The sequence below is a fragment of the Podarcis liolepis genome, assembly GCF_965112155.1.
Source record: "Podarcis liolepis genome assembly, chromosome: 3".
NCBI lineage: Eukaryota > Metazoa > Chordata > Lepidosauria > Squamata > Lacertidae > Podarcis > Podarcis liolepis.
In genome coordinates, this window is record NC_139557.1 from 106,728,348 (window position 1) to 106,752,919 (window position 24,572).

At 44.8% G+C, this 24,572-nt stretch overlaps 1 protein-coding gene and 1 long non-coding RNA gene across 13 annotated transcripts in view; one reads left to right on the forward strand and one right to left on the reverse strand.

Moving 5' to 3' along the window:
- The window catches only part of LOC310702799 (uncharacterized protein), a 328,820-nt gene that overhangs the window by 51,222 nt on the left and 253,026 nt on the right, over positions 1–24,572 (forward strand). For 9 of the 12 annotated variants that reach the window (XM_083494955.1, XM_083494956.1, XM_083494958.1 and 6 more), the window contains exon 3: positions 10,173–10,274. In XM_083494955.1, the coding sequence (XP_083351081.1) occupies positions 10,173–10,274 (102 nt within the window). Of the gene's footprint in view, positions 1–2,414; positions 2,551–10,172; positions 10,275–18,418; positions 18,532–24,572 lie in introns of those variants that run through there. The other 3 variants (XR_014523607.1, XR_014523608.1, XR_014523609.1) reach the window with 3 other exon arrangements.
- Positions 18,347–22,598, reverse strand: LOC310702922. The gene is made up of 3 exons (XR_014523795.1): positions 22,273–22,598; positions 19,426–19,590; positions 18,347–18,476 (listed from the first exon to the last, which is right to left on the reverse strand). It is a non-coding gene; the product is annotated as an uncharacterized lncRNA (long non-coding RNA).

A 24,572-nucleotide genomic window follows, 5' to 3' on the forward strand; every position in this document is an offset into this window, starting at 1 on the left:
CGCAACCCCAGAGTCGGCCACGACTGGACCTAATGGGCAGGGGTCCCTTTACCTTTACCACTTTGACAGTCATGGCTTCTCCCCAAAGAGCCATGGGAAGTGTAGTTTGTTAAGGGCGCGAATCTCTCAGATCCACAATTCCCAGCACTCTTAAGAAACACCAGTACCTAGGATACTCCATTTTTATTAGAGCTGTGGTTCCTGGTTAGCTGAATACTCTGTTTTTTCAAAAGCCAAGTCTTTTGAAAATGTTGAAATCTCGATGGTAGTTTTTGTTGTGTGAACGGACCACCCATTGGGAAACCACTGTATTAAAGTGGTTTAAGAGTGCTTTAATCAGACAGTGCAGAGGCGACCTAAAGGAGACACAACACAAAAGGAATTTGGCGGGCAGAGGGAGAAAGCAAACTCAGGCATTGGTGCTTGGTTACATTGTTCTTATAATAATCAGCCGGAAGAGGAAAGAGTCCAAAGGGAGGAGGAGCCAGGTTCTGGCTGGTCTCTCAGGGGATTCAATGGACATTAATACACCTTCCTTTGTCACATGCAAAAACTTCTGTGTGGGCAGGGGCTGCTATGCATAAACACCTACACAAATGGGTTGGCCCCACTCATGTGATCTGCCCACTGTGAGGTGGTGTGGCTCACATGAGTGCGACTCACTCACACGGGCATTTTCGGGCCTAGGCTCCTATTCATTCCAAAAGTTCTGTGAGCTGTGGGAAAGGGTGTATTCGCCTTGCTCTGGGCCCTTTGCCGTGTACAGGCCAACACACTGAAAGGAAATATCAGTGATGATCAGAAGAAGGGCAGCAGGCTCCTGTGTTTATTCCTGACAACGCACTCTAACCTGGGTTGCTGCACTTTGATAGCACTTTGCTTCCCACCCACCCCCGCACCTACCATAATGCATTAAGAAATACATCTCCTCGTACTACAATAAGCTCTCTCTTTGTTGCATCTTTTTGTTAAAAGTAATTGGGCAACCTTTTTATAGAATGTTCATCCTGTTGGTTTGCACAAAGTTTTCAGGGGGTGTAGTTGACACTGGCTGCTGTTGATTTGTTTGCAGGGAGGTCAACAAAATCTTATCCCACACTTAGAACCCAGCTATTTGGAAGTGGAAGGAACTCCCAAATTACCTGGATCTAGGGGCAGAGGAGGGATGCGGGTGGCACTGTGGGTTAAACCACAGAGCCTAGGACTTGCCGATCAGAAAGTTGGCAGTTCGAATCCCCGCGACGGGGTGAGCTCCCGTTGCTCGGTCCCTGCTCCTGCCAACCTAGCAGTTCGAAAGCACGTCAAAGTCCAAGTAGATAAATAGGTACCGCTCCGGCGGGAAGGTAAACAGCGTTTCCGTGCGCTGCTCTGGTTCGCCAAAAGTGGCTTAGTCATGCTGGCCACATGACCCGGAAGCTGTACGCCGGCTCCCTCGCCCAATAAAGTGAGATGAGCGCCACAACCCCAGAGTTGGCCACGACTGGACCTAATGGTCCCTTTACCTTTACCTTTCGGGGCAGAGGAAGGGGGGCGGTGGAGGTGCCCCACCCCGGATGTCATCACTGAGGGGGGTGACATTCAGCGCGCTGCCCACCCGCGACTCCCAAGCCTACCCTGTTGGGGGAAGGGGCGGAGCTGCACCGCCTTGCCAGTAGCCTTCCCCCCTTCCCCCTTTGTTTTGACAGCTCGGGGGAGGCTTGGGAGTCATGGGCGGGCGGCACACTGTTGCTCCCCACTCTCGAGCTGCCTCCTGTGGGGGGAAGCCTCCCCTGAGCTGTCAAAAGGAAGAGGGAAGGAAGGCTGCTGGCAAAGCGACATGGCTCCCTCCCCACCCAGGAAGCAGCCCCCATAGGCAGCTTGCCTCCTGGGACGCTTACCCAGCCCCCATGGCCCCAGCCCTGGGTGCACTAGTTCTGCCTCTGCCTAGATCGGCAAGAATCTTGCATTCTGGGTTTATTTTTGCCTCTTCTGAATTTTCTCCAGTGTGTTAGCACAGTCCTTTTGATGTGTTCCAAATGGAGTACACAACTGAAGGCCAATAGAAGCATGCTACTTTTTCCCCAGCAGATGAAAACCAAAACCAACAAGCAGGATAATCACTGTGTGTATTTGCTAAGAAGACCCTCTTCCCTTCAGGAAATCTTTAGGCATGCTCAGAGGTGCTGAGTTGCTCACAACAGCGAATCCTATACATTTCTGTCTGGAAGTCGTAGAATTCCAGCAAAAATTGAAATGGGGGCAGAAAATGCCATTGTTCACCTGCTCGCCCCAATTGCAGCACATAAATCAATCCAGTGAATATGACTGGTATTCACTGTTGTTGCTTTCAGTCTGCAATTGATTATGTCCCCCTCCCCTCTCTTTTGCATTGAAATAAAAGGAGTGGAATGATATGATGTAATTAAGTTATGCAGTTTTGCCGCAGCAGACAGCGAGATGAAGATTGTAGCTTTTGGTGGAAGATGAACTGCAGCAGAGCAGAAACAGTGCTGCGTGTGATGAAAACTGGGAGGAATGGGAAATGATGCCTTCTTACATTGCGACTCAGAAGTAAGTTTAACTGAATTCAATAGGTCTTACTTCCAAGCAGTGAAGTAGGTGGGTACAGGATTGCTACCTGAAATGTCTTCAGTTCCCACCTGCGCATGTACATAAATAAAGCTTGATGTGAACTCCTCTAGAAAAAGGACAGTGAGGTGCAGCTCATTGCTGCTGCTGTTTCGCATGCATTTACCGCAAGATATCATTTATAATGCTATTTCTTCTGACAAGGCATGGAAACTAAGTATACCTGTTTCCATCTGAAAAAGGCTAGGGGTATGTAACAGAATAGTTCATAAAGAGCAATATATAGGAAATAAAAAGCTATTTGGAATGTATATTTATATATGAATTTCCATACCAATTTATTGAAACAAAGGATGTGGTTTCTCTCAAAAGCTAAGCTCGAGGCGATATTTTTGTTTTTTAAAATATAAGGATTTATAGAAATCAGTATGCTTCATTAGCCAGCTCCGTTTTATTTTACAGCTCTGTGTGTATTGCTTAAAAGTCCTTGCTATAGTTTTTTAAGTGCGGTTTGAGGGATTTATTTTTATGTAGTGCAGTCAAATATGTCATCTGAAGCTGAGCCATATATACTTCAATCCTTTAGAATGTTTGGAAAAGGACTGGCTTTTTCTGATCCAGATTTTCTTGGCATCACTATTAAAGCACCTGCAAAGGAGGAAAAAAAGGGAGGAAAAAAACATTTCACATCCATCTGGCTTGGTTACATGTAAACTGCCTACATTATGTCAAGTGCAATAAAGGCAGGAATAAAAACAAAACCACTATCAGCTAAGAGAATTTTATTTATTCCTTTTTGAGCTACGGAAGCAACTTCCTGCCTAGTACTACAGCCGAAGCTAGCAATGATCATGCAACTGTAGTGTGTGTTAGCATATGTAGCCGAGGTAGAGAGAAAGAGGCTTACTCATATGGGATGAGTTTTGCTGAGGCTGAAAAGATTTGCCTTTGAAAAATGTTAGGTGGTTTAGAGCAAGCGCTGGTCACTCCCCTGCTGGAAAAGAAGAAAGTTGAGGGGAAATAGTGGAGGAGCCCTTGCTTTTTTTACAGAACTAAAAATCTGAAACTATGCTTGCTTGTACATCATGCTTTTTAAAGCACTCCCCCAAAGAATTCTAGGAACTGTGTTTTCATTTCTTTCGTTTCGTTACGTATTTTGTGTTTTCACTTTGTATTTTTATGCTGCAAACTCCCCTGTGATCTTCGAATGAAGGGAGCCATATAAATTTCAATAAATCAATAGGAAACCCCTCACGGAACTACAAAATTCCCAGCACCCTTAATGAACTATAGTTCCCGTGATTCTTTTGAAGGGTGCTTTAGAGGAACAATGGGTACGCAACCTATACAGTCATACCTCGGGTTAAAGATGCTTCGGGTTAAATCTTTTCAGATTGCGTCCCGCGGTGACCCGGAAGTAACAGAACGGGTTACTTCCGGGTTTCACCGCTCGCGCATGCGCAGACGCTCGGAATGATGTCACGCACATGTGTAGATGTGGCAAATTGCGACCCGCGCATGCGTAGACACACAGACACAGGTTGCGTTCTGCTCATGATGCGAACGGGGCTCTGGAATGGATCCCATTTGCATCCAGAGGTACCACTGTAAAGCATGGGGGTTGTGTCTTCTATGTCATCACAAGTACTGTCCAAAAGGTGCCTGCGGCAAGTGAAGAAGAGCTCTTTCACAGGAGCTGGACTCTGCTAACTCGGGACCAAACTGGATAGTTGATGCAGTTATTATATCTTGCCCTTCTGTTGGATGCCCAGGTGGCATCTGTGGCATGAGGCACCTTCCACCAGCTTAGTCTGGTGCTCCAGCTGTGTCTCCTCCTCCTGAAAAGAAATATCCTGACCACTGTTACCCAGCACCTGGATTAGACTGGACCATTGCAGTGCATTGTATGTGGAACCACATTTGTAAACTACTCAGAAAGCTCTAGTTGGCACAAAATGTGATAGCTGGGTCACTGGTTGGCACCAGCTCCAGTGAACTCCATTGGCTTCCCATTTGTTCCAGGGCACAATTCAAAGTGCTGGCTTTTAATCTTGAAAGTCGTTTCGGGCTTTGGACCTGGATATCTGAAGGACTGATTGCTGCCTTATGAATTTGCCTGGAGGGTGTATGGTTGGGGTTCCTGCCTTCCTCTGTGGATGTCTATATACCTAATATGCCCTTCACATCTATAACGCCTGAAGGGGAACACCAGTGTTCAGCCTGCTCATATCATTTCAAATAGAAACGAGCAAACTACTGGCATACCTAGACCTTTATTATTTATTTTAAGGCCAATATCTATTGAACTTGATCTGTTTACCTTTTGCAACTGCTTTGAAATCACACACTGCAATGATCCTGTCAGTTTGGCTGGGTCTGCCGTGGCTAGAGCGATGGCATCAACGTACAGACTCAGTTGATAGATTTTTATCTCCAATTTCAGGAAACCATATGTTTAGTTTATTTATTTCCATTGCCAAAGGCCTGGATCCGCAAGTATCTTGCTTGTAGAAAGGCACTTCTGCTCATGCAAGGAGCACCCTCAATTTCTGCCACCTGCTACCCCAGGTGCAACAGCCTGTGCACACTTATTAATCACACTTGGGATGGCCGGAGAGGTTGTGCCTTGACTGCAACGGTGATCTTACGAGGCAAGAATCAGCAGTTTTCCTCCCCTGTATGCTGAGAAGCTAACCTGCCCAGCTCATTTCCAGATTAGCTGTTTATTGAGCATTCATCCTGATTTGTCTGCACAAGTGTGGGGAGGTTATAAGATGTCATCTGTTTATCGAGCATTTGTTCTGATTTGTTTGCAGGAAGGTCAGATGATGATTTCTTAAGCAGGTGTTATCTCACACCTTTTCCCTCCCTCACTTTTCTTATCGTAAAATATATGGCTCTGTGGGGAAATGATTTTGTTGCTCAAGAGCACCAAATCATATTGAACTGTGCAACCTGAATCCACCGGTGTGTTATATAGAATCCCTCCTGAAAATGGCAAACATCTGGAAGTGCCCCTTTTCTCTGTTTGGTGCGAGAGGCCTCCAGACCCACAGGCACAGGAGTGCCACCTTATTTCTTAGCCTCTTGCCTTTATTTCTTTAGGCAAAACCTCAAAAGGAGATGGGATACCCACTTTAACTCCCTAGAGCAGGCAGCAAACAATCCACAAAGAACTAAAGCAAATGTCAAACATAAGCAGGGGTCCCCAAATGGATAAGAGTTGTTTGTGAGGGTAAGTTAGCTTCTGTTCTAATCTAAGAGGTGGCAGGAATGTTATTGTGGTGGTAGGGGACCTGTTCAGTCTCTGAAGGCAATTCTGGGCATTTAAGAAACAAACAAGTCCAAAAACATAGTCGCTACTGTGGTACCTCGGGTTACAGACGCTTCAGGTTACAGACTCCGCTAACCCGGAAGTAGTACCTCGGGTTAAGAACTTTGCTTCAGGATGAGAACAGAAATCATGCTCCAGCAGCAGCGGGAGGCCCCATTAGCTAAAGTGGTACCTCAGGTTAAGAACAGTTTCAGGTTAAGAATGGACCTCCAGAACGAATTAAGTTCTTAACCCGAGGTACCACTGTACTTAGCTGATGCAGGAGATTCTAATGCGTGTCCCCTAAGTTGTAAAACAGTTAGTTGCCACAGGGAATAAAAATATCTTCCTCCAGGAAGTGCTTCTCATGCGAAAATCACATGTTCTCAGCAGTCGGACTGTAATTTTACCCTGCTGGTTAAGTTGCGATTTTTTTTGCACCGCAGCAGTGCATCTGTTCTTGTTTTCTATGTGCAGCCGAATCGCATAGGATGTCGCACTTCCAATACAACTGCTGCACATAGGAGTGTCATTGCTGCACACAGAACAAGATCTGGGAAAGCTGGACACTAACTGAAAATGAGTTGCTCTTGCAACTTCACATACTTACCAGGACTTTACATTTACATTTTCTTTTGGCTAATATAATTTTCTCCATGGAGATTTTTCTCTCTCTCCCTTTTCCATGAGTTGTGGCAAGCGCACATTCTTTTCATAAATTAATTTGTCCTTGCAAAGCATAATGTCAGCATCTTTTTTATTCCCCTTTGTGCCTGACATTTAATAGGTTTTTGTTTTCCATGGCAAAAGATACCGCTCTGTTATTTAGGTAGTAGAGGAGGAGAGAGGGAGGTTAAGCCAAAAGCAATAAAAAAAAAAGCATAACCGCAATTAAATGTCAGCTGATCGGCTTTTAGAAAACAGTCAGCTCCTTCTCTCCCCTTCTCCACTCTCCTTCCTTCAAAGTGCTGTAATTTAGCAGAAAGCCAAAGCAGCAAATGAAGCACTTGTTTCATGCAGCCAGCTTTTAGCAATGTGTTATTGGTTATTCAAAGGCAAAATGAGATGTGAAACATGAACTGTCTCTCCTCCCCACTGTGGGTCCATTATATTATAGAGACAATATTGTAGTGCTTAGCTAGCATATTTATTGCAAGATGTATCCCATTATTATATGCTAGAGAAATGAGTGCTTGTAATGAACCAATTAGCAAGGAGGCAGCTGTTTGGATTATTACACCCATTTTATAGGTGGGTAATCAGATCCTGCAGTCCGCGGTAGAGCTGGACAGATGCTTCCTTAAACATGGTGCCCTATGCAACCTGAGGGTTCCCATTTTGAAGGCACACGTTTTGTACAACATAAATGCAGTGTGTGATTCTTCATGCGCTATGCTATAAGAAGGCATGCAAGCGTTCCAAGGGGAAGTGCTTGTTTTCAATGCTCAATTTGTGTGGTGGTACATTTTGAATTCTCATGATGCAGGGTGATTTATTTATTTTTTAAGATTCTGAAATGTGTGCAGGAATTTTCTAAGCTTGCTGCTTTTTTATTGGGACTGTAATATAGCTGATTCAGAAAGAAAGAAAGAAAGAAAGAAAGAAAGAGAAAGAAAGAAAGAACACTGTATGAGTCCTTCCTACAAAACCAAACCACAAGTGGGAAGTTACCTATTTGAATGTTCCCCCAGATCAAAATCACCCTACATGTTGGGGTGTAAGTTTATGATGATTAGGTTTCCCTAATCGTTAGGTTTTCCATTTGCAGGGTGTTTGTGACACATCAACAAGTCTCAATATTCTACAGAGGGAGCATTCAAATGTTTACATTTCCTCTTTCAGTTCCTGCTGTTGGACAGAAGCCAGTGGATCATCTAGTTCAATTCTCTGCCCTGAGCCAAGAAAGAAGCCTGCCCAAGTGTTTTTGAGCTTTTCAAAACTTCCAACAAGGAAGTGGGATTCTATTACTTCCCAATGAAACCTATTTCACTTTTTAGTAGCTCTTCTAGGAACTACTTCGTAATGGGCAGTATTAGTCTTTCTCATCTTGTCAAGTTGCCAGATCACCAGTATCCCAAAGTCAGAAACTCAAGAAATGGGACTCGGTGATGTCGCAGGGTTGCCAGCTCTTGAAAGTAAAAAAAAAAAAAAATGATTTGTTGGTGGGGATGTGATTGCACAGGCTGGCACAAGGCCTTTGGCTGCTTGAGAAGAACAGCAAACTGTGTCCCTCTCCTTTCAAGAATCAAGATACAGACAGCCCCCCCGGCACCTGAGGAGGAAAATCCCACAAGTGCCTCTTCCCTTTTCTTTGCAGGAAAAATGCAACAATGATAAATTAAATAAATCTGTTGCTCGTTAACGACATCCAAATTCAGCTGCCTGAAACAGCTGCTTCACTCTGCGTAGTGGCAGAGCTGGCCCTCTCAGTTAGAAAACCAGTCGTGTGTGTGGATTCTAACCAGAAGCAGGTAAATGAGTATTGTGCTGTCAAAAGAAATCAGGGAGTTGTGTGTCTCAAAATTCACAAGATTTTCCTTAAGAAGCTCATGAAAAAGGTGGTGGGGGGCAAAATACTATGGGAGTCCCAAGAGAAAAGAATTGCATTAGTTGGACAGAAGTAGTTGTCTTGAGGGTAAAGGGCCCTTTCATAATAATCATCAGCATCAAATATTTCTTGCACCCTGCCCATCTGACTGCATAGACCCAGCCACTCTGGGCGGTTTCCAACAAAAATACTACTACTACTACTACTACCAATAATAATAACAACAACAAATCAAACATTAAAAGCTTTCCAAAACAGGGCTGCCTTCAGATGTCTTCTAAAAGTCAGATAGTTGTTTATTTCCTGGACATCTGACGGGAGGGCCACTGCTGAGAAGGCACTCTGCCTGATTCCCTGTAACTTCACTTTTCACAGTGAGGGAACTGCCAGGCGGCCCTCAGCGCTGGACCTCCGTGTCTGGGCTGAAGATGGTAGAGATGGAGGCGCCCCTTCAGGTATACAGGACCAAAGCCGGGTAGGGTTTAAATGTCAACACCAACACTCAGTATTGTGCTCGGAAACATATTGGGAGTCAATTTATACTTTTTCAGGACCAGTGTCATGTGGTCGTCTTGTAAAATGTCTGTAAATGTTGCTGTCGCACTGAAGGGCTGGGTTTTTTGGTTTCTCAATTCCTGAGTGACACCAAGGCTGTTAGTCTGCTGTGTTTTGGAAAGTTTTGGAAAGTTGTTTGCTTGCTTGCTATGCTCTTAAGATATTTTGCATGATGGTCCTTGAGGTCAAGAAGGCTTTTTGTCTGTATAGGTATACAATCGGATGCCATTTTGAATTGAGATAGCAGACTGAACCTTTCTAAACCGCACAGTTTATAACAGCTGATTTCAAAACTGCACAGATCTTTTTGGTTTATTAGAATTCCCGGGCAGCACTCAGTACAATGTTGCTTGTAAAATAATAATAATAATAATAATAATAATAATAATAATAATAATAATAATGAAATACCGTATTTTTTGCACCATAACACTCACTTTTTTCCTCCTAAAAATTAAGGGGAAATGTCTGTGCGTGTTATGGAGGGAATGCCCACGGGTGGCATGCATACGGATTTTCCTCCTCTAAAAACTATGTGCGTGTTATGGTCGGGTGCGTGTTATAGAGCGAAAAATACGGTAACTAACAATATGCTGCCCTTTCATGACTCCCAAACACAGCTGTCTGACTTTGCCTAATAGTAGGGCTGGCCCTGGTCAGTGGTCTGAGGCAGCTTCATATATTCATGGACATTCACAACTCCTGCTATTACTCAGTTTCATTTGGTTTGTGCTCCATTTGGTTTGTGCTGTCTGCCCCCCCCCCCATTAGCGGTTAGGGAATTAATATCTCCATTAGAGGGTCTGGTCCAGATTCCACAGAAGTTAGTAAAAGTCTTAATGCTGGCTTCAGTGTGGGAAAGATGGATCCTTAATGTTCCCATGAAAATGTTTCTCAGGACTTCTTTCTACAAAGGTCTAAAAGTTCACCGGAAAGCAGAGCCACACACTCTGGTTATTTTTGACAAATTTGTTTATCCATTCCCCCTACCTCTTTCCCCTCTTTTTTAAAGACCCAGTTTTGATCTCGGTTTATAATTTCTCCCAGAAGCTTCACTTTCTTACAAAAACAGATTTCTGTCCTTTTAAAGGGATAGTAAAACAGCAAGTGTGACTACAATGTGTGGGAAAATATTGCCCCTTCATTTCCTCATCTCTCCCCACCCCCCTCGCCTTCTTTTTGGCACAGGATTGACATGGGACCTAGCATGGCTATTATTCCCAGGACAAGACGGACCATTTGCAGTTGTGCTGCGTGACCTGCATCGATGTCAGTGGAAGCCACAGAAAGGTAAGGGAATGGCAAGCAGCTTTCTATTAATGTAGGTTACGCGGAAGGATCGGGTGTAGCATGGCCACGTTTCTAAAGGCGCAGGACTTCCGTTGCTTTAGGTCTCTGGAAGCAGGACAACATTCTCCAGGCACAGCGGTGCATCTCTGCAACACTCCCTTGGGAGAAGCTACACCTGCTAGGCTATTGCTGAAAAGTTTTTAGAAGAGCCCCAACCCTGTCCTGGTTGCTTTTAGCTAGACAGCATTTGCTCTAGGCGATGATTATTATCTGTCTGCTGTGCGGTGAGCTAGCCATTAAAAAAAATAAAGGCCCTGGTATTTACTGAAACAATAGACCGAGTAAAAAGAAGCCTCATTTTGACTGACTGGTACTATTGTTGTTCTTTCCCTCTCTTCCTTTGAGGAGCTAAAGCATGGTCTGAATATGGTTCTTGGGCGGTTTCCCATCCAGATAGTTTGCGGAGTCTGACCGGCCTAACTTGCACCGTGAGCCCTCAGACAGTTGTTATCTTTCCTGAACTTATGAGGCTGAGCAAGAGAGAGAATCGACTGTCTTGCATGGGAGCAGGGAGACCATAGCAGTGGGTACCAAGGTGATCCATGGCAGCACCTACAGTTAAAAGGATCAGGTAGCTGTAGCAGATGATGGGGAATGGCCTCCTCTCAGAAGCCCTGGAGAGCAGCCTAATTTTTATAGACATTTTGGCGCCTGAGGCGAACCACAAAATGGCGCCTCCTCCCCACCAGGGAAGAAGTGGTAAGTGAACAAGAGGGAGTAACGATCTACATTGGGATATGTTGCTCCTGTGGATCCTGCCACCTGAGGCAGTCGTCTCACATTGCCTCATGGGTGGGCCGGCCCTGGCTGGGGTTTTCACAGGGACATTGGTAGCGGCAGGCAAGGGGAACCCAACAGGGCTGCTTTGAGCCAGAGTGATTGTACAGGACTGAAGGTGGTCACAGGGTCCACCAGTTAACTCCTGCTTAAGATTTCACTAACTGTTATTTTAACTTGGTAGTGTTGTGATGTGTTAAAAAACCCCAATGTTGGGCCAACCCTTGTTCCGGGCACCAAAGTAAGTCCCAGAAATTTGCTTCCTACAAGATGCTTTCAGATAGAAAGGGACACTCTGATGTAAAAAGGAAAGGTGACAAAAAAGCTATGAATAGCTTCGAGATCAAAGATACATCTCTTTAAAGAGGGATGTATCTTTTCAAGGCTGCAATCCTGTGCACATTTGTCTGGGAGTGATGGGATGGTAGGTTCTCAATGCACACTGGCGTGGGGTTTCCTTTGTGCTTTGTCCAGAAGCTGTAGTTAGTGAAGCAGAATGGAAGTCCCATCTTTTGCTACCCTGTACAGATCTAGCCTCAAAAATCCTTCACGAACTGAGAGCAGTTAAAACTCTGTCAGCACCCTGCTCAAAGATCCAAGCGCCTGTGACTGGGCCAAATTCAAAATGTTACAATTAGTATAACAGGTGCTTAAATAGGCTTAATAAAGGTAAAGGGATCCCTAACCATTAGGTCCAGTCGCAGACGACTCTGGGGTTGCGGCGCTCATCTCGCTCTATTGGCCGAGGGAGCCGGCGTACAGTTTCCGGGTCATGTGGCCAGCATGACTAAGCCGCTTCTGGCGAACCAGAGCAGCGCACGGAAACGCCGTTTACCTTCCCGCTGGAGTGGTACCTATTTATCTACTTGCACTTTGACGTGCTTTTGAACTGCTAGGTTGGCAGGAGCAGGGACCGAGCAACAGCAGCTCACCCCGTCATGGGGAGATATATATATATATATATATATATATATATATATATATATATATATATATATGCTTTCGTAGATTTTCACGGGTACAGGAATGCAGGTTTTGGTGTCTTCGGGTGTCTTCCCGTGTAAGAGTTGGGGTGTCTAGGCGACGTTTCGACGAGGTCTCACTCGTCATCTTCAGGCTGGTGCTTTCGGCTTCTTGTTACTGGAACAGAGCAGGATCTCAGTGTTTGAGTTCCTATAAATACTGTTGAGGGGGTGTGGTGTATAGCCTCCAACGTTCTGGGCAGAGAGGAAGTTCCCAGGTTAGTGTGCCTTTTCTTCTTTTGTTCCTTAATTACTTGAGGGATATCTTGAGTGATTTCTTGAGTGATATTCTGAGTACCACTTAGGTGGGTCATTAAGTGTGGATTAGTTGCTAAAGCTTTCGTGTCTTGACCTCTTGAGCTTGTGAAGAGTTTTTCTGAGAAGATGGCTGTACTGCACTTAGTTGTGCTCTGGCTTGGCTTCGTGTATAGGGGCGAGCTGTGGTTTTGTGCCCTGTGCTAGCCAGATCTGTGTAGGGATTGCAGGGGGGTGCAGCATCCGGAGGTGCCACTATGGTTTGGCTACTGGATGGTGTCTGTAATTTATCTGTGGAGAGGGTCTGGGTTTGGGTCTGGTGTGGTTGATTGGTGATGGCGTTCTGTGTGCCTCTGGTTCTGGTGTCGGTTTTTGTGGGGAGGGCTAATTTCCAGATGTCTGGCAGGCGGGACGTGTCGTCACGCTTGTTCATGTTGTGAGGGTGTTTCTCTATCTCGATGGCTTCCATGATTATTCTCTTGTGGTGATGTTCCATGTTAAAGAGCAATTTGGAATCTGCAAAATTAATTTCGTGTCCTGTTTCTTTCATGTGTTGGAAAAGAGAGGAAGTTTTTTCTTCTTTTTTGACGGCATTCTTGTGTTCTGCGATACGTGCATTTATTCGTCTGTTTGTTTGTCCAATGTACGTGGCTGGGCAGACTTTGCAGGGTATTTCATAGACCCCTTGGTTTTCCAACTGGATTTTATCTTTGGGGTTTCTGAGGATATTGGCTATTTTTTGGTTGGTGCAAAAGGCTGTTTTGATATTGTGTTTATGGAGGATTTTGCTAATTTTATCTGTAGTGCCCTTGATATAAGGAAGGAGGGCCATGCCATTGTTTTCTTCTGTGTCTTGGTTTTTGGGGGGTGTTTCTTTTTGGATTAGCTTCGTAACCCTGTTTTGCTGGTATCCATTGGCGATTAACACATTTGAGAGATTCTGTAACTCAGTTGTCAAGTGGTCTTTGTCAGCCAGGCGTTTGGTTCTGGAGATGAGAGTCTTGGCTACGGAGTTTATTTGTGCAGGGTGGTGGTGTGATTGTGCATGTAAGTAGCGGTTGGTGTGTGTTTTTTTCGGTAGATAGTGTGTCCTAGGGAGCCATCAGGTTTTTTGTAGATTAGGACGTCAAGGAAGGGAAGTTGGTTGTTGGCTTCTATTTCCATAGTGAATTGTATTTTGGGGTGTAGGCTGTTGAGATGTGTGAGGAAGCTATCTAGTTTTTCTTTCCCGTGTGGCCAAATTACAAAGGTGTCGTCAACATATCTGAGCCAAAGTTTGGGTTTGTGTTCTGACTTGTCTAAAGCATTGGTTTCAAAGTGTTCCATGTACAAATTTGCGATGACCGGTGAGAGGGGTGATCCCATAGGTGCTCCTTCTATCTGTTTGTATCTTTGTCCATTGTGGATGAAGTACGTGTTGGTTAGGCAGTGGTTGGTCAGGTCCAGGATGTATTCGGGGGGATTGTATTTGTTTTGAATGGCTGTCAAGGCTTCATTAATGGGCACTTGTGTGAAGAGAGATACAACATCGAAGCTCACAAGTAGGTCATCGGGATGTAGGTTTTGCTTCTTTATTGTTTCTATGAACTGGAAGGAGTTAGTAACGTGTGAAGCGATGGATTCTGCATAGGGCTGAAGTTGCTTAGCGAGAAATTTAGCGAGATTTTGTAGAGGTGAGCCTATGGAGCTGACTATTGGTCTGAGTGGTGTTCCTTCTTTGTGTATCTTGGGGAGACCGTAGAGTTTGGGGCATCTGGATGATTTTTCTCTGGGGATGATTCTTAGCTGGATTTCTTCACTGATAGGAGAGGCTTTTATTTTGGATTTGGTGGTTTTTTCCAGATAGGTGGTGGGATCTGTTTTTATAGGTTGGTAGGTAGGGTCTTGGAGTAGATTTGATAGTTTTGCTTGGTAGTCCGATGTGTTCATCACAACAGTGGCATTACCTTTGTCTGCTGGGAGAATGATTATGTTGTTGTCTTTCCTCAGGTTGGTGAGTGCTTTCTGTTCTTCTTTGTGTAAATTGCTTCTGGGTGGTTTGCTGGAGCAGAGCACACTAACCTGGGAACTTCCTCTCTGCCCAGAACGTTGGAGGCTATACACCACACCCCCTCAACAGTATTTATAGGAACTCAAACACTGAGATCCTGCTCTGTTCCAGTAACAAGAAGCCGAAAGCACCAGCCTGAAGATGACGAGTGAGACCTCGTCGAAACGTCGCCTAGACACCCCAACTCTTACACGGGAAGACACCCGAAGACACCAAAACCTGCATATATATATATATATATATATATATATATATATAATATATATATATATATATATAATATATATAGGCTTGGGAGGTATTTATTTAAAGGAATGCCTTGCCCTGTGTGTGCCACCCAACCTGCAGAAGGGACAGTGTTACAGCGCCAAATAATGTTCTGTATTTGCGAGAAATCAAGATTTTCACATGACAGCACCTATTCTTTGGAATTCCCTGCCTATTGACATCATGCAGGCCCCTTCATTGTACAGTACTGTTTTTGACGTCTACTGTTTTTGTTTTTTTGTATAGGCCAGCCTGCCCAGACAAGGAATTTTCTTGTGTACATTTGTATTTAAAGTGGTTGATTTTATACATATTCTGATAATTTTTATTATGTCTATATTTTAAAATCGCTATTTTAAACAAATACTTTATACTACTTTATGTAAACTGCTGAGAGATTATTTTTCTGCTTTAGCTGTTGCTTGGTAGCATTCAAAGACAGTCCTGAGGTATTTGTCACCCTGACAAGCTGAGGCATGCTGGTTCAAATGACCCTTACTTGTGGTTTGTTGGTTTACCAGAACTTCCTTGACCAGCCTTTGTTGGGTAGCAAACATACACAGGCATAGCTGACTATCTAAACTTAACCCGAGTGTAGAGAAAGTCTTAAAATTTTTATTTTGTTATTCAAATTCATGTAAGGACAGTTGTGTCCAGTCTATCTGTGTTTCATGAGAGAGATTCAAGCACACTCCAGAATTTAGGTTTGCCACAATTGAAGTCGTTTTGAGTTTTCTGCTGCCTGGCGCAACAAATGCACTTCCTGTAACAACTTTTTGTGCTTAGGAAAGTCATAGGGGAAAGTTTGGGATGGTCAAATGATTAACAGGCAAACACACAAACAAATCAGGATGAAAGCTCAATGAGCAGGTCATCTGTAGGAACCCAAAATCTTTGCATTTGTAAGTCTTTGGTTTCGGACAACATTTTTAGCTTTTTGTCCTTGCTCTTGGATTGAATTGTTCATTCTGAGGCTCTGTCTGCACCATACATTTAAAACAGCATCATACCACTTCAGACAGCAATGGCTGTCATGAAAGAATCCTGGGAAATGTAGTTTGTTAAGGGTGCTGAGAGTTGTTGAGAGATCCCTGTTCCCCTCACAGAGCTACAGTTCTCAGGGCGGTTTAACAATCAACGCCCAGGGAAATCTGTTCATTATAGCTATGTGAGGGGAATAGGGGTCTCCTAACAACCTGAGAGTCCCATGGACTGCAAGAAGATCAAACCTATCCATTCTTAAGGAAATCAGCCCTGAATGCTCAATGGAAGGACAGATCGTGAAGCTGAGGCTCCAATACTTTGGCCACCTCATGAGAAGAGAAGACTCCCTGGAAAAGACCCTGATGCCGGGAAAGATGGAGGGCACAAGGAGAAGGGGACGACAGAGGACGAGGTGGTTGGACAGTGTTCTCGAAACTACCAATGAGTTTGACCAAACTGTGGAAGACAGGAGTGCTTGGCGTGCTCTGGTCCATGGGGTCATGAGAAGTCGGACACGACTAAACGACTAAACAACAACAAACAACTTACAGCACCCTTACCAAACTGCGCTCGCTTACCAGGATTATTTGGGGGAAGCCATGCCTGTTTAAAGTGGCACAGCAATGTGTTAAGTGTGTAGTGCGGAGGAGGCCAAAGAGACAAAGGACCAAACTAAACATTATATGCAAGCGCATGTGTGTAAACTATAAGTAGCTTCAGTAGTGCATTGCGGTTTTGGGTGGCCCTGTGAGCAACAGATGAGGAGTGGGAGGGCACAATCCGCCGCATCTCCTGATCTACTGCCTCAGCCTTAATGTGGCTTGTTGTAACTTACAACAGGACCACCCCTCTTAATTTGTTACCTGTGTTGCTCTGTTTGGGGCTCTGGGTGAGGACTGTCCTGTTCTCCTTTAGTGGCACTTAACTGGTTTTTGGATTCCTTGCATTCCACCCCTCCCTTTTAACTGGAACTGAATTTTAGTACTGGCTGTTGGTTTATTTTCACCAGCTGCTTCTAGTTGTTAATGGATTGTTTGTTGTTACTAGAGTTTTTGGTTTTTAATGTACTGTGCCTGCTGTCGTTAGCTATCCTGAGACATGTCCTTATGACATTGCCCTGGAATTGCTGTGGTACAGAAGCTTCAACTAGGAGGATTTACAACCTGTATTAGATGGACAAGATAGAGGCTGTGGGAGAGGTCAGGAACTGACCAGGAGCGGTGGGGGAATCAGGACAGGGGGGATCCAGCACTGGCATTTCCTGCAGCAATTATGTGTGATATATGAACAATGCACATGCCTCCTTCACCTTCACCTGGGAGCTCTGGGCAGCTGTGGGTTCCTAATATATAATCATCGGCCTGTTGAGGCAGAACACTGGTATTACACTGGCGAGGTCCTGCTGTGATCAAGATGGATCAGAAAGATCTTGCTAAAGAAGCGGGTCGTGAAAAGACTCTTTGAGAACACAGAGGGCTTGTCCACACCAGAGTATAATGTGGAGTTGAAATTGCTCATCCCGTGTTCTCATTAAGTTTTTGCCGTCCACGTGATCTGCATTGCAAAGAACTGCGGTCACACACATCCCCCCCCCCCCCCGATCTCAGATTTCCCCAGTTTGGGGACAATCCGATTAGTTGTTGAAAAAACCGAGCTGCACTTAGGTAGTGGTATGCTATGCAGTGGACATGAAATATACTCGGAGTCCTGTAGTGATTTCATGCTCTTTATTGCTGCTTGTAAAACAGTGATTGAATTGCCCCCCCCCCCAAACCTCAGGCTTTTATATACATTATTTACACAATGAGTCCTGTACGATTGGCTGATTCTGCTTCCCTCCTGGAGCCTGATTGGTCTTTTCCTGCAAGCCAATCAGTTGTTGCATTCTAGTATCCTACTTGCCTGTTGTTCTAGGATCCAAGCTTAGTACATAACATTTCCGTGTGGGTGGAGCAATCCCTTGGGAAGGCGCAGTCCACTACTGACCACTTTAGCAGCCCTTATTCTGATCTGAGCTTTCACCGAATATTGCTGACACATTTTCAAGGATGTGATTGCAATCATAGAGAAAAATCAGGGATGGTGGGAAGTGACCATTGGCTGTCAAATGAAAACAGACAGTTTGAAGAAAGGGGGCTTATTCCAGAGTCTTTTTAGTGTCTGCACAGGGCTGGCAGTCTTTTACACACAACTTGCCTACAAAAGCGTTCTTCCGTTTTATTTCAGTATCTTCTCCCATTTATTGCTTTGACGTTGCTAGTTTTTCAGTTTGAGCTGTTGACATATAAATTGGATGGGGGAATAAAAGATGGCACCACTGAACGTTGAGCATCCTCTGTAATTCCTGACTCTTGTGTGTGTGGTGTGTGTGTGTGTCTGCCTGCAAATCCTCTCCAAACATATTATTCCTTGTGGGATGAAATTACTTCCTTTAGCATTAGAGGGGGGGGGGAGGATTCTAACTGAGTTGGAAAGCGTTTTCCTCCCATGGCATGGACTCCTTCCTGGAATAAATTTGAGATACAGTGATCTTGAGAAGTTGACTAGTCATACTCTGAAGTATGAAGAGAATGTAAGAGAGGAAGTGGTGGTTGGTGAGTCAGCATGAGTAATCTGGTTACAGTGAACATGAAGACTGGAGTTGAGTTTTCTCCCCTGTTAATCATTTCATTATTAATATTTTTAAAATGCAAGGAAATAAGTGATATTATGCCTTTGTTGCTAGCAGTTGCTTTTCATCAATCCTTCACAAAGTGGTACCATCTCTAGATCAGTTTCTATCACCTTCTTTCAAAGAACATGGAGAGAAGAAAAGAGAGGGAAGAAAGAAAGAAAGAGAATGGTAAGCAGCTTTCTTTTCTATCATTGCCCAATTTAGCAGACTATGTGGCTTAAGGATATACTGGCACCTTAAGATTTAGCTGCTCTTCCCAGCATGGTTCAGAATCCAGTGCATTCTCATGTGCAAAGGGTGGCCTTCTGTTGTACAGCAGTTTTCTGACAATTGAATTCTCAATGTTTTACCTTCCCTAATTAATCTGTTTTAGCTTTAGAATCTTACCTAGCTGAGAAAGGGCTTGCAGACAAATTGGGAGTGTTGCAGACAGACTGAACACTGAGCAGTGAAGTGGTGCAGAGAGCTGACAGTCCTTGGAAATAGAGTTCAGAATACTGTACAGTGCTGGTTGTTGCACAGACCTGCAAATCAGGATGTCTCTGATTTTTGTGGAGAGCCCCTTATAATGCTGGAAAAAACTTTTCCCCCTTTTTTTCTTTTGCATTGCTCTCTATGTAGCACTATGCCACAAATCCAGTGTGCCCTTCCTTAAATATATACTTACAGATCAAGGTCTTCAGCTTCTCCATATGTGAGAAGGTGATCTGAATAGGTTGTTGCTATGTTGGGCTGACTACCCGTGACAACCATCTAAAACTTAGTACCTGAACAATTCAGCATGCAAAATGCCAATAATTCGGGTTAATGGAAACGATTCTGATGGATTTGGTGCCATTGCAGTACTGTAGTTTATTTTACTTTCAGTGTATGTCAATGTGCTGCCAGCTAGGTTTGGGCATTTGACCATTCAAATAACATTTGGCCAAGTCACTAAGTCAAATGTTGGCCAATAATGTGCAAGCATTTTTTGAAGCATTAACCTAATGTTAGGAGATAATTAATTGTAAAATTGTGTTAATTACCAAAAAACCTCAGTTGCTCCAATAATAGTCAGATTACCTGTTTAGAGGTTTTCAGGTGTCGAAAGTGCAGCCCCTCACAGGAGCTTTGCAGAGCAGCCAACTAGATCTCATGCAGGATCTACTTCCGGGTTCCGCTGCGAGAAGAATGGTGACAGGGTCAGCCCTAGGCAGCGGCCTTTGCTCTTGCTGACGTCTACTTTTCCTGTTTGGGATGGTTGCAGACAACAAAAGAAGCTTTCTTGTGCTTCTTGGCTTGACCCCTAACACTTCTGTAGTCTTAGGAGGCAAACAACCTTTAGTCTTCCTATATAACACTATAGCAAATACTGTTTTAAGATGTAAGCTGCTATCTGCACTGCAGCATTTATTTATCTCATGCATTTTTGCACCTACTTGACAGTCAGAAAGGCTCCTGGAGAGCCTTACATGCAATCAGTAAAGAAAGGACGAAAGGAAAGAAAGACAGCCCTTGTCTTTACCATCTAAAAGATGCAATAATTAAAAAGAAAGAAAAAAAGAAAGTAGGTGAGGAAAGAGGAAAAAAGAGAACTGGGCACCTATTCTTCAATAGTACGGTAGTTCTGATCATGACCAGCTGGAAAGAGAAGCAGTTTCAGGGAGAGGATGGGGCAAATATGGCTGGGCTCCCAGCTAAGCCCATGGGGTGGCCTTGCTTTCCATCTCACCTGCTGCAGCCACCTGATGGAATAGCATGAATGCTACCTAGTGATGGGTGTTAGTGTGTCTCTCTCTGTGTAGGCATAGGCTTGATGCAACTTGTCTTTCAGCAGAGCCGATGGAATGTGTTTGCCATTGTTTGACAACATGTGGCTGCAGTCTCAATCTAGGTGGTCAATAGCAGTGGTGTAGCTAGCCGCTTGGGTGCCTGGTGCAGGGGCATGTCCTGCAGCCAGGGGCGGGGCGATCTGCCCATGGGGGCAGGACGAGCCTCTCCAAAGCTTGGAGTCTCTCAGCTGCCTCCCCCTCAGCTGTAGGGTGGCTGAGGCAGAGGCGGTAGGTAGACACAAGTCCCACACTGCCGTTTCAGGCAACGCGGAACCTGCAGGTACCTAAGCCACCACGTCACTCCTAAAAAGTTTCGTGAGCCCATTTTTTAAAAAAAACAAAACTCCTTTTGTCACCCCCCCTCAGTGATGACACCTGGAGCAGACCCCCCCTGCACCCCCCTTCCTCTGCCACTGGTCAATGGACAATGGTCAATATTTTGACCAGCCCATTGACTCCTGGGACAACTCTGCTTCCAACCCATGTGGCTGGCATTAGGTCAAGGGCACCTTAGTAGGGCCCTTGCAACAGGCACTGTGGGTGTTTTCTCCAATACAAACAGATGGCCAACCACCTAGCTTTGTCTGCTTCACAATTCTTCACCCAAATGCCTATTTTTCACCCCGTTTCCAAATGGGAGTTGAAGGGGGGAAATGAACACACACACACCCCAATTTTGAGCAGCCTATCAGTTCCACAGTTCCACACTGAATCTTCTGGAGGTTTAGCAGTTTGTTTTCCTCCTCGCCAGGTAGGTAGGCTTTGTAGCAATTCTAAATTGGCCAGTCCAGCCCTAATTGCAATAGCAGTTCAACAACATTCTGATTTGTGTTCGGGTGGCTCCTAAAATGCTGTCAATTCTGCCTTTATAAAATGGAAGTTCTTGCCATATGCTTCCTTGACCTGAGCAATTATTTCTCAGGATGCTTTGAATGATGCAATTTCCTCCAGCAATATCGCTTAATTCCTGTTGCTCTCTGGGACCAGAAGTAAACCCAGTTAAGAGGAAATTGCCTTTAAGGGGACATTTTGAGGTAAGAATTGGTGGGTGTGGGAAGAGTTAACCTTCGCACCCACCAGTTCCCATCTGCAGTTCTCATCTCAAGGTTACCTTTGTGTAACCTTGATAAACACAGTAGTTTTGGGAACATGTGTTTGCAGACGCAGACGTGTCCGTTCCTTGTGCAGCTGTGTTTGTGGAAGCTCCAGCCATTTCAGACGGAATATGCACAGAACTATCAATAGGACTGTAGTTTTAACAAGGCATTAAACCCAACTTTTGCAAAGCCTGAGACGGGGTCCTACATCAGCCCTGGGGCACATTTTGGCCACAAAATGCCAGTTTCCCAGAAGAAAAACTATGATTCACAGGAACTCCACAACAACAGGCAAAACACGCACATAAACACCAAAACAAAAAAAGCACAGAACCCCCCACCCACCCAATAAAGCAGGTCACACCCTCCACAAATAGGCATACCTCCAAAAAAGGCCAAAAAACCTCATGGAAAAAATTGAGACAGACCAGGCCTTGATATATCCTGGTGTCCATGGGCACCATGGAAAAACGATTCCTCTTTAAATCTTCTTTAGATCAAGAGACAAATAGGAAGTTTCAAAGCTATGAAGTAAAGGTTAGGTTCTGTGTGGAAAATCTTTGTACAGTGGTACCTCTGGTTAAGAACTTAATTTGTTCTGGAGGTCCATTCTTAACCTGAAACTGTTCTTAACCTGAGGTACCACTTTAGCTAATGGGGCCTCCCGCTGCTGCCGTGCCGCCGGAGCACGATTTCTGTTCTCATCCTGAGGTAAAGTTCTTAACCCGAGGTACTACTTCCGGGTTAGCGGAGTCTGTTACCTGAAGCGTTTGTAACCTGAAGCGTTTTTAACCCGAGGTACCACTTTAAATGAAGCTTAAGAAATCTACCTTTTTTATTTTTTTGCTTATTTACAAGATTTACATATACCAATCTTCATTTCAAAATTCTACTGCCAGACTTCAGGTGCGGGAAACTGAATCTGTTTTGTTCAGTAGCAGAAGCTGGGTGAGGTGGGAACACTTAGTTGACCTCCCGGCAGTAGCGTCAGTGCTACACACCAGGAGGGAAATTTGGGGGAGCCAGGTGGTGGGGAGGTCAGTTCTGCACCATCTTGCAATGCGTATGGGCTCTGCTGGTATGTTTGCACAGTGCTGACCTTCATGCCACCTTGTCCATCCTCCCTGTTCTCAGCAGAAACTCCACAGCCAAGAGGTCAGCAAAGCGCCCACTGCACCATCTGCTACTACATACAAAGGAAAAACCAAATTCATGTGAGAAGCTGGATGCCTTAGAGGGGAACCTTTTCATCTTCTGAGGGCTGCATTCCCTCGGTGTCAGCATGTTGAGGGTTGCAATGCAGGTGATAGGTGGAGCAGGAGCTAAAAGTACCGTATTTTTTGCACCATAACACTCACTTTTTTCCTCCTAAAAAGTAAGGGGAAATGTCTGTGCGTGTTATGGAGGGAATGCCTACGGATGGCATGCCTACGGATTTTCCTCCTCTAAAAACTACGTGCGTGTTATGGTCGGGTGCGTGTTATAGAGGGAAAAATATGGTACCTATCTCTTCTCTCCCTCTTTTTGCCTGCCCCTTTGTTCTCTTTCCCCCCTCTCTTCCTTCCCAGCAGGCTATCAGGGGAAGCACACCTGGCTCTTTCTAGAGGTCTGAGCTGATTGTATACAGAGGGCTATCCTCCTCCTTCCACCACTACAGTGTTTTCTGCTCTCCCCTCTCACCATTCCCCCCCTCCCAGGGTGGTGCAGTGGTTAGAGCAGGGGTTGTCAACCAGGTCCCTACCACCCACTAGTGGGCGTTTCAGGATTCTAGGTGGGTGGTAGGGGGTTCTACGGCACAAACTGAATCCTCCTTCCGTCGAGCATTGGCGGTGAGGAAATTTTACCATCAAGAAAGATGCATTAGTGGGCGGTAGATATACAAAACCCATGACTACCCATGGGTTAGAGTATCAGACTAGGACCTCAGAGACCAGGGTTCACATCTCCAACCAGCCACTGAACTAGGTGACCTTGGGCCAGTCCACCTAACCTACCTCATAGGGTCATTGTGATGATAAAATGGGGAAGTGGGGGGATCTTATAACGCCACTCTGAGCTCCTTGGAGGAAAGGTGAGACCTAAAAAGAAAGAAAGATAGATAGATAGATAAATAAATCCGTCTCCCCTCACCATTTCATGAGTCTGCTCTTGGGCCACAGGTTCCCCACCCCTCCATTAAGGAGACATGGAAGTTACCAGATGAGACGAAATGCAGTCCAGCTTTTTACAGTGGTGCCTCGCAAGACGAAAAGAATCCGTTCCGCGAGTCTCTTCGTCTTGCGGTTTTTTCGTCTTGCGAAGCAAGCCCATTAGCGGATTAGCGCTATTAGCGGCTTAGCGGATCAGCTGATAAGCGGTTTAGCGGATCAGCTGTTAAGCGGCTTAGCGGATCAGCTGATAAGCGGCTTAGCGGATCAGCTGATAAGCGGCTTAGCGGATCAGCTGATAAGCGGCTTAGCGGATCAGCTGATAAGCGGCTTAGCGGCTTGGGGGAAAGGGGGGGGAGGAAACCCCCCCCGCAGGAACTCGCAAGACATTTTCCTCTTGCGAAGCAAGCCCATAGGAAATTCGTTTTGCGAAGCACCTCCAAAATGGAAAACCCTTTCGTCTAGCGGGTTTTCCGTCTTGCGAGGCATTCGTCTTACGGGGCACCACTGTATGTGCATTGGTTTAGATAGAGGGAGCAGGTAAGGACTTCCCTAACTTATCAGTCACACATAATGTTGGTTTGCAGCGGCGTCTTGCTGCTAAAGTTGCATGTGGCTCACTTTGGATTAGATTAATTGTCTCGACGTGAGCACAGGCTAGGCCTTTGTCGAGACTCCCAACTAGTGGTGTGAGGTGAGAATATTCTCTGCTAGAAAATTCTCTGGAGAAAATATTCTCCACAAACTGTAAATTCTGTGTCATCTACACAGCTGCTTTAAATGTACACACCTCATTAATCGAGAATATTCTCCAAAAGATTATTCTCATGAATTTAACATCACTACTCCCAGCTCTAGATTCAGGTAGGTAGCCGTGTTGGTCTGATGCAGTTGAAATATATAAAAGAATAAAAAAAAAAAATTGTCCAGTAGCACCTTAGTGACCAACTAAGTTTGTTCTTGGTATAATGTATCTGAAGAAGTGTGCATGCACACGAAAGCTTATACCAAGAACAAACTTAGCTGGTCTCTAAGGTGCTACTGGGCAATTATTATTTTTTTTTATATACTCCTAGCTCATACTAATGGACATGAAGCACAGTCCCCAGCAGTCTGTTAGCCCCTCCAAAATGGTGGGGCTTTTTAGGGTGAAG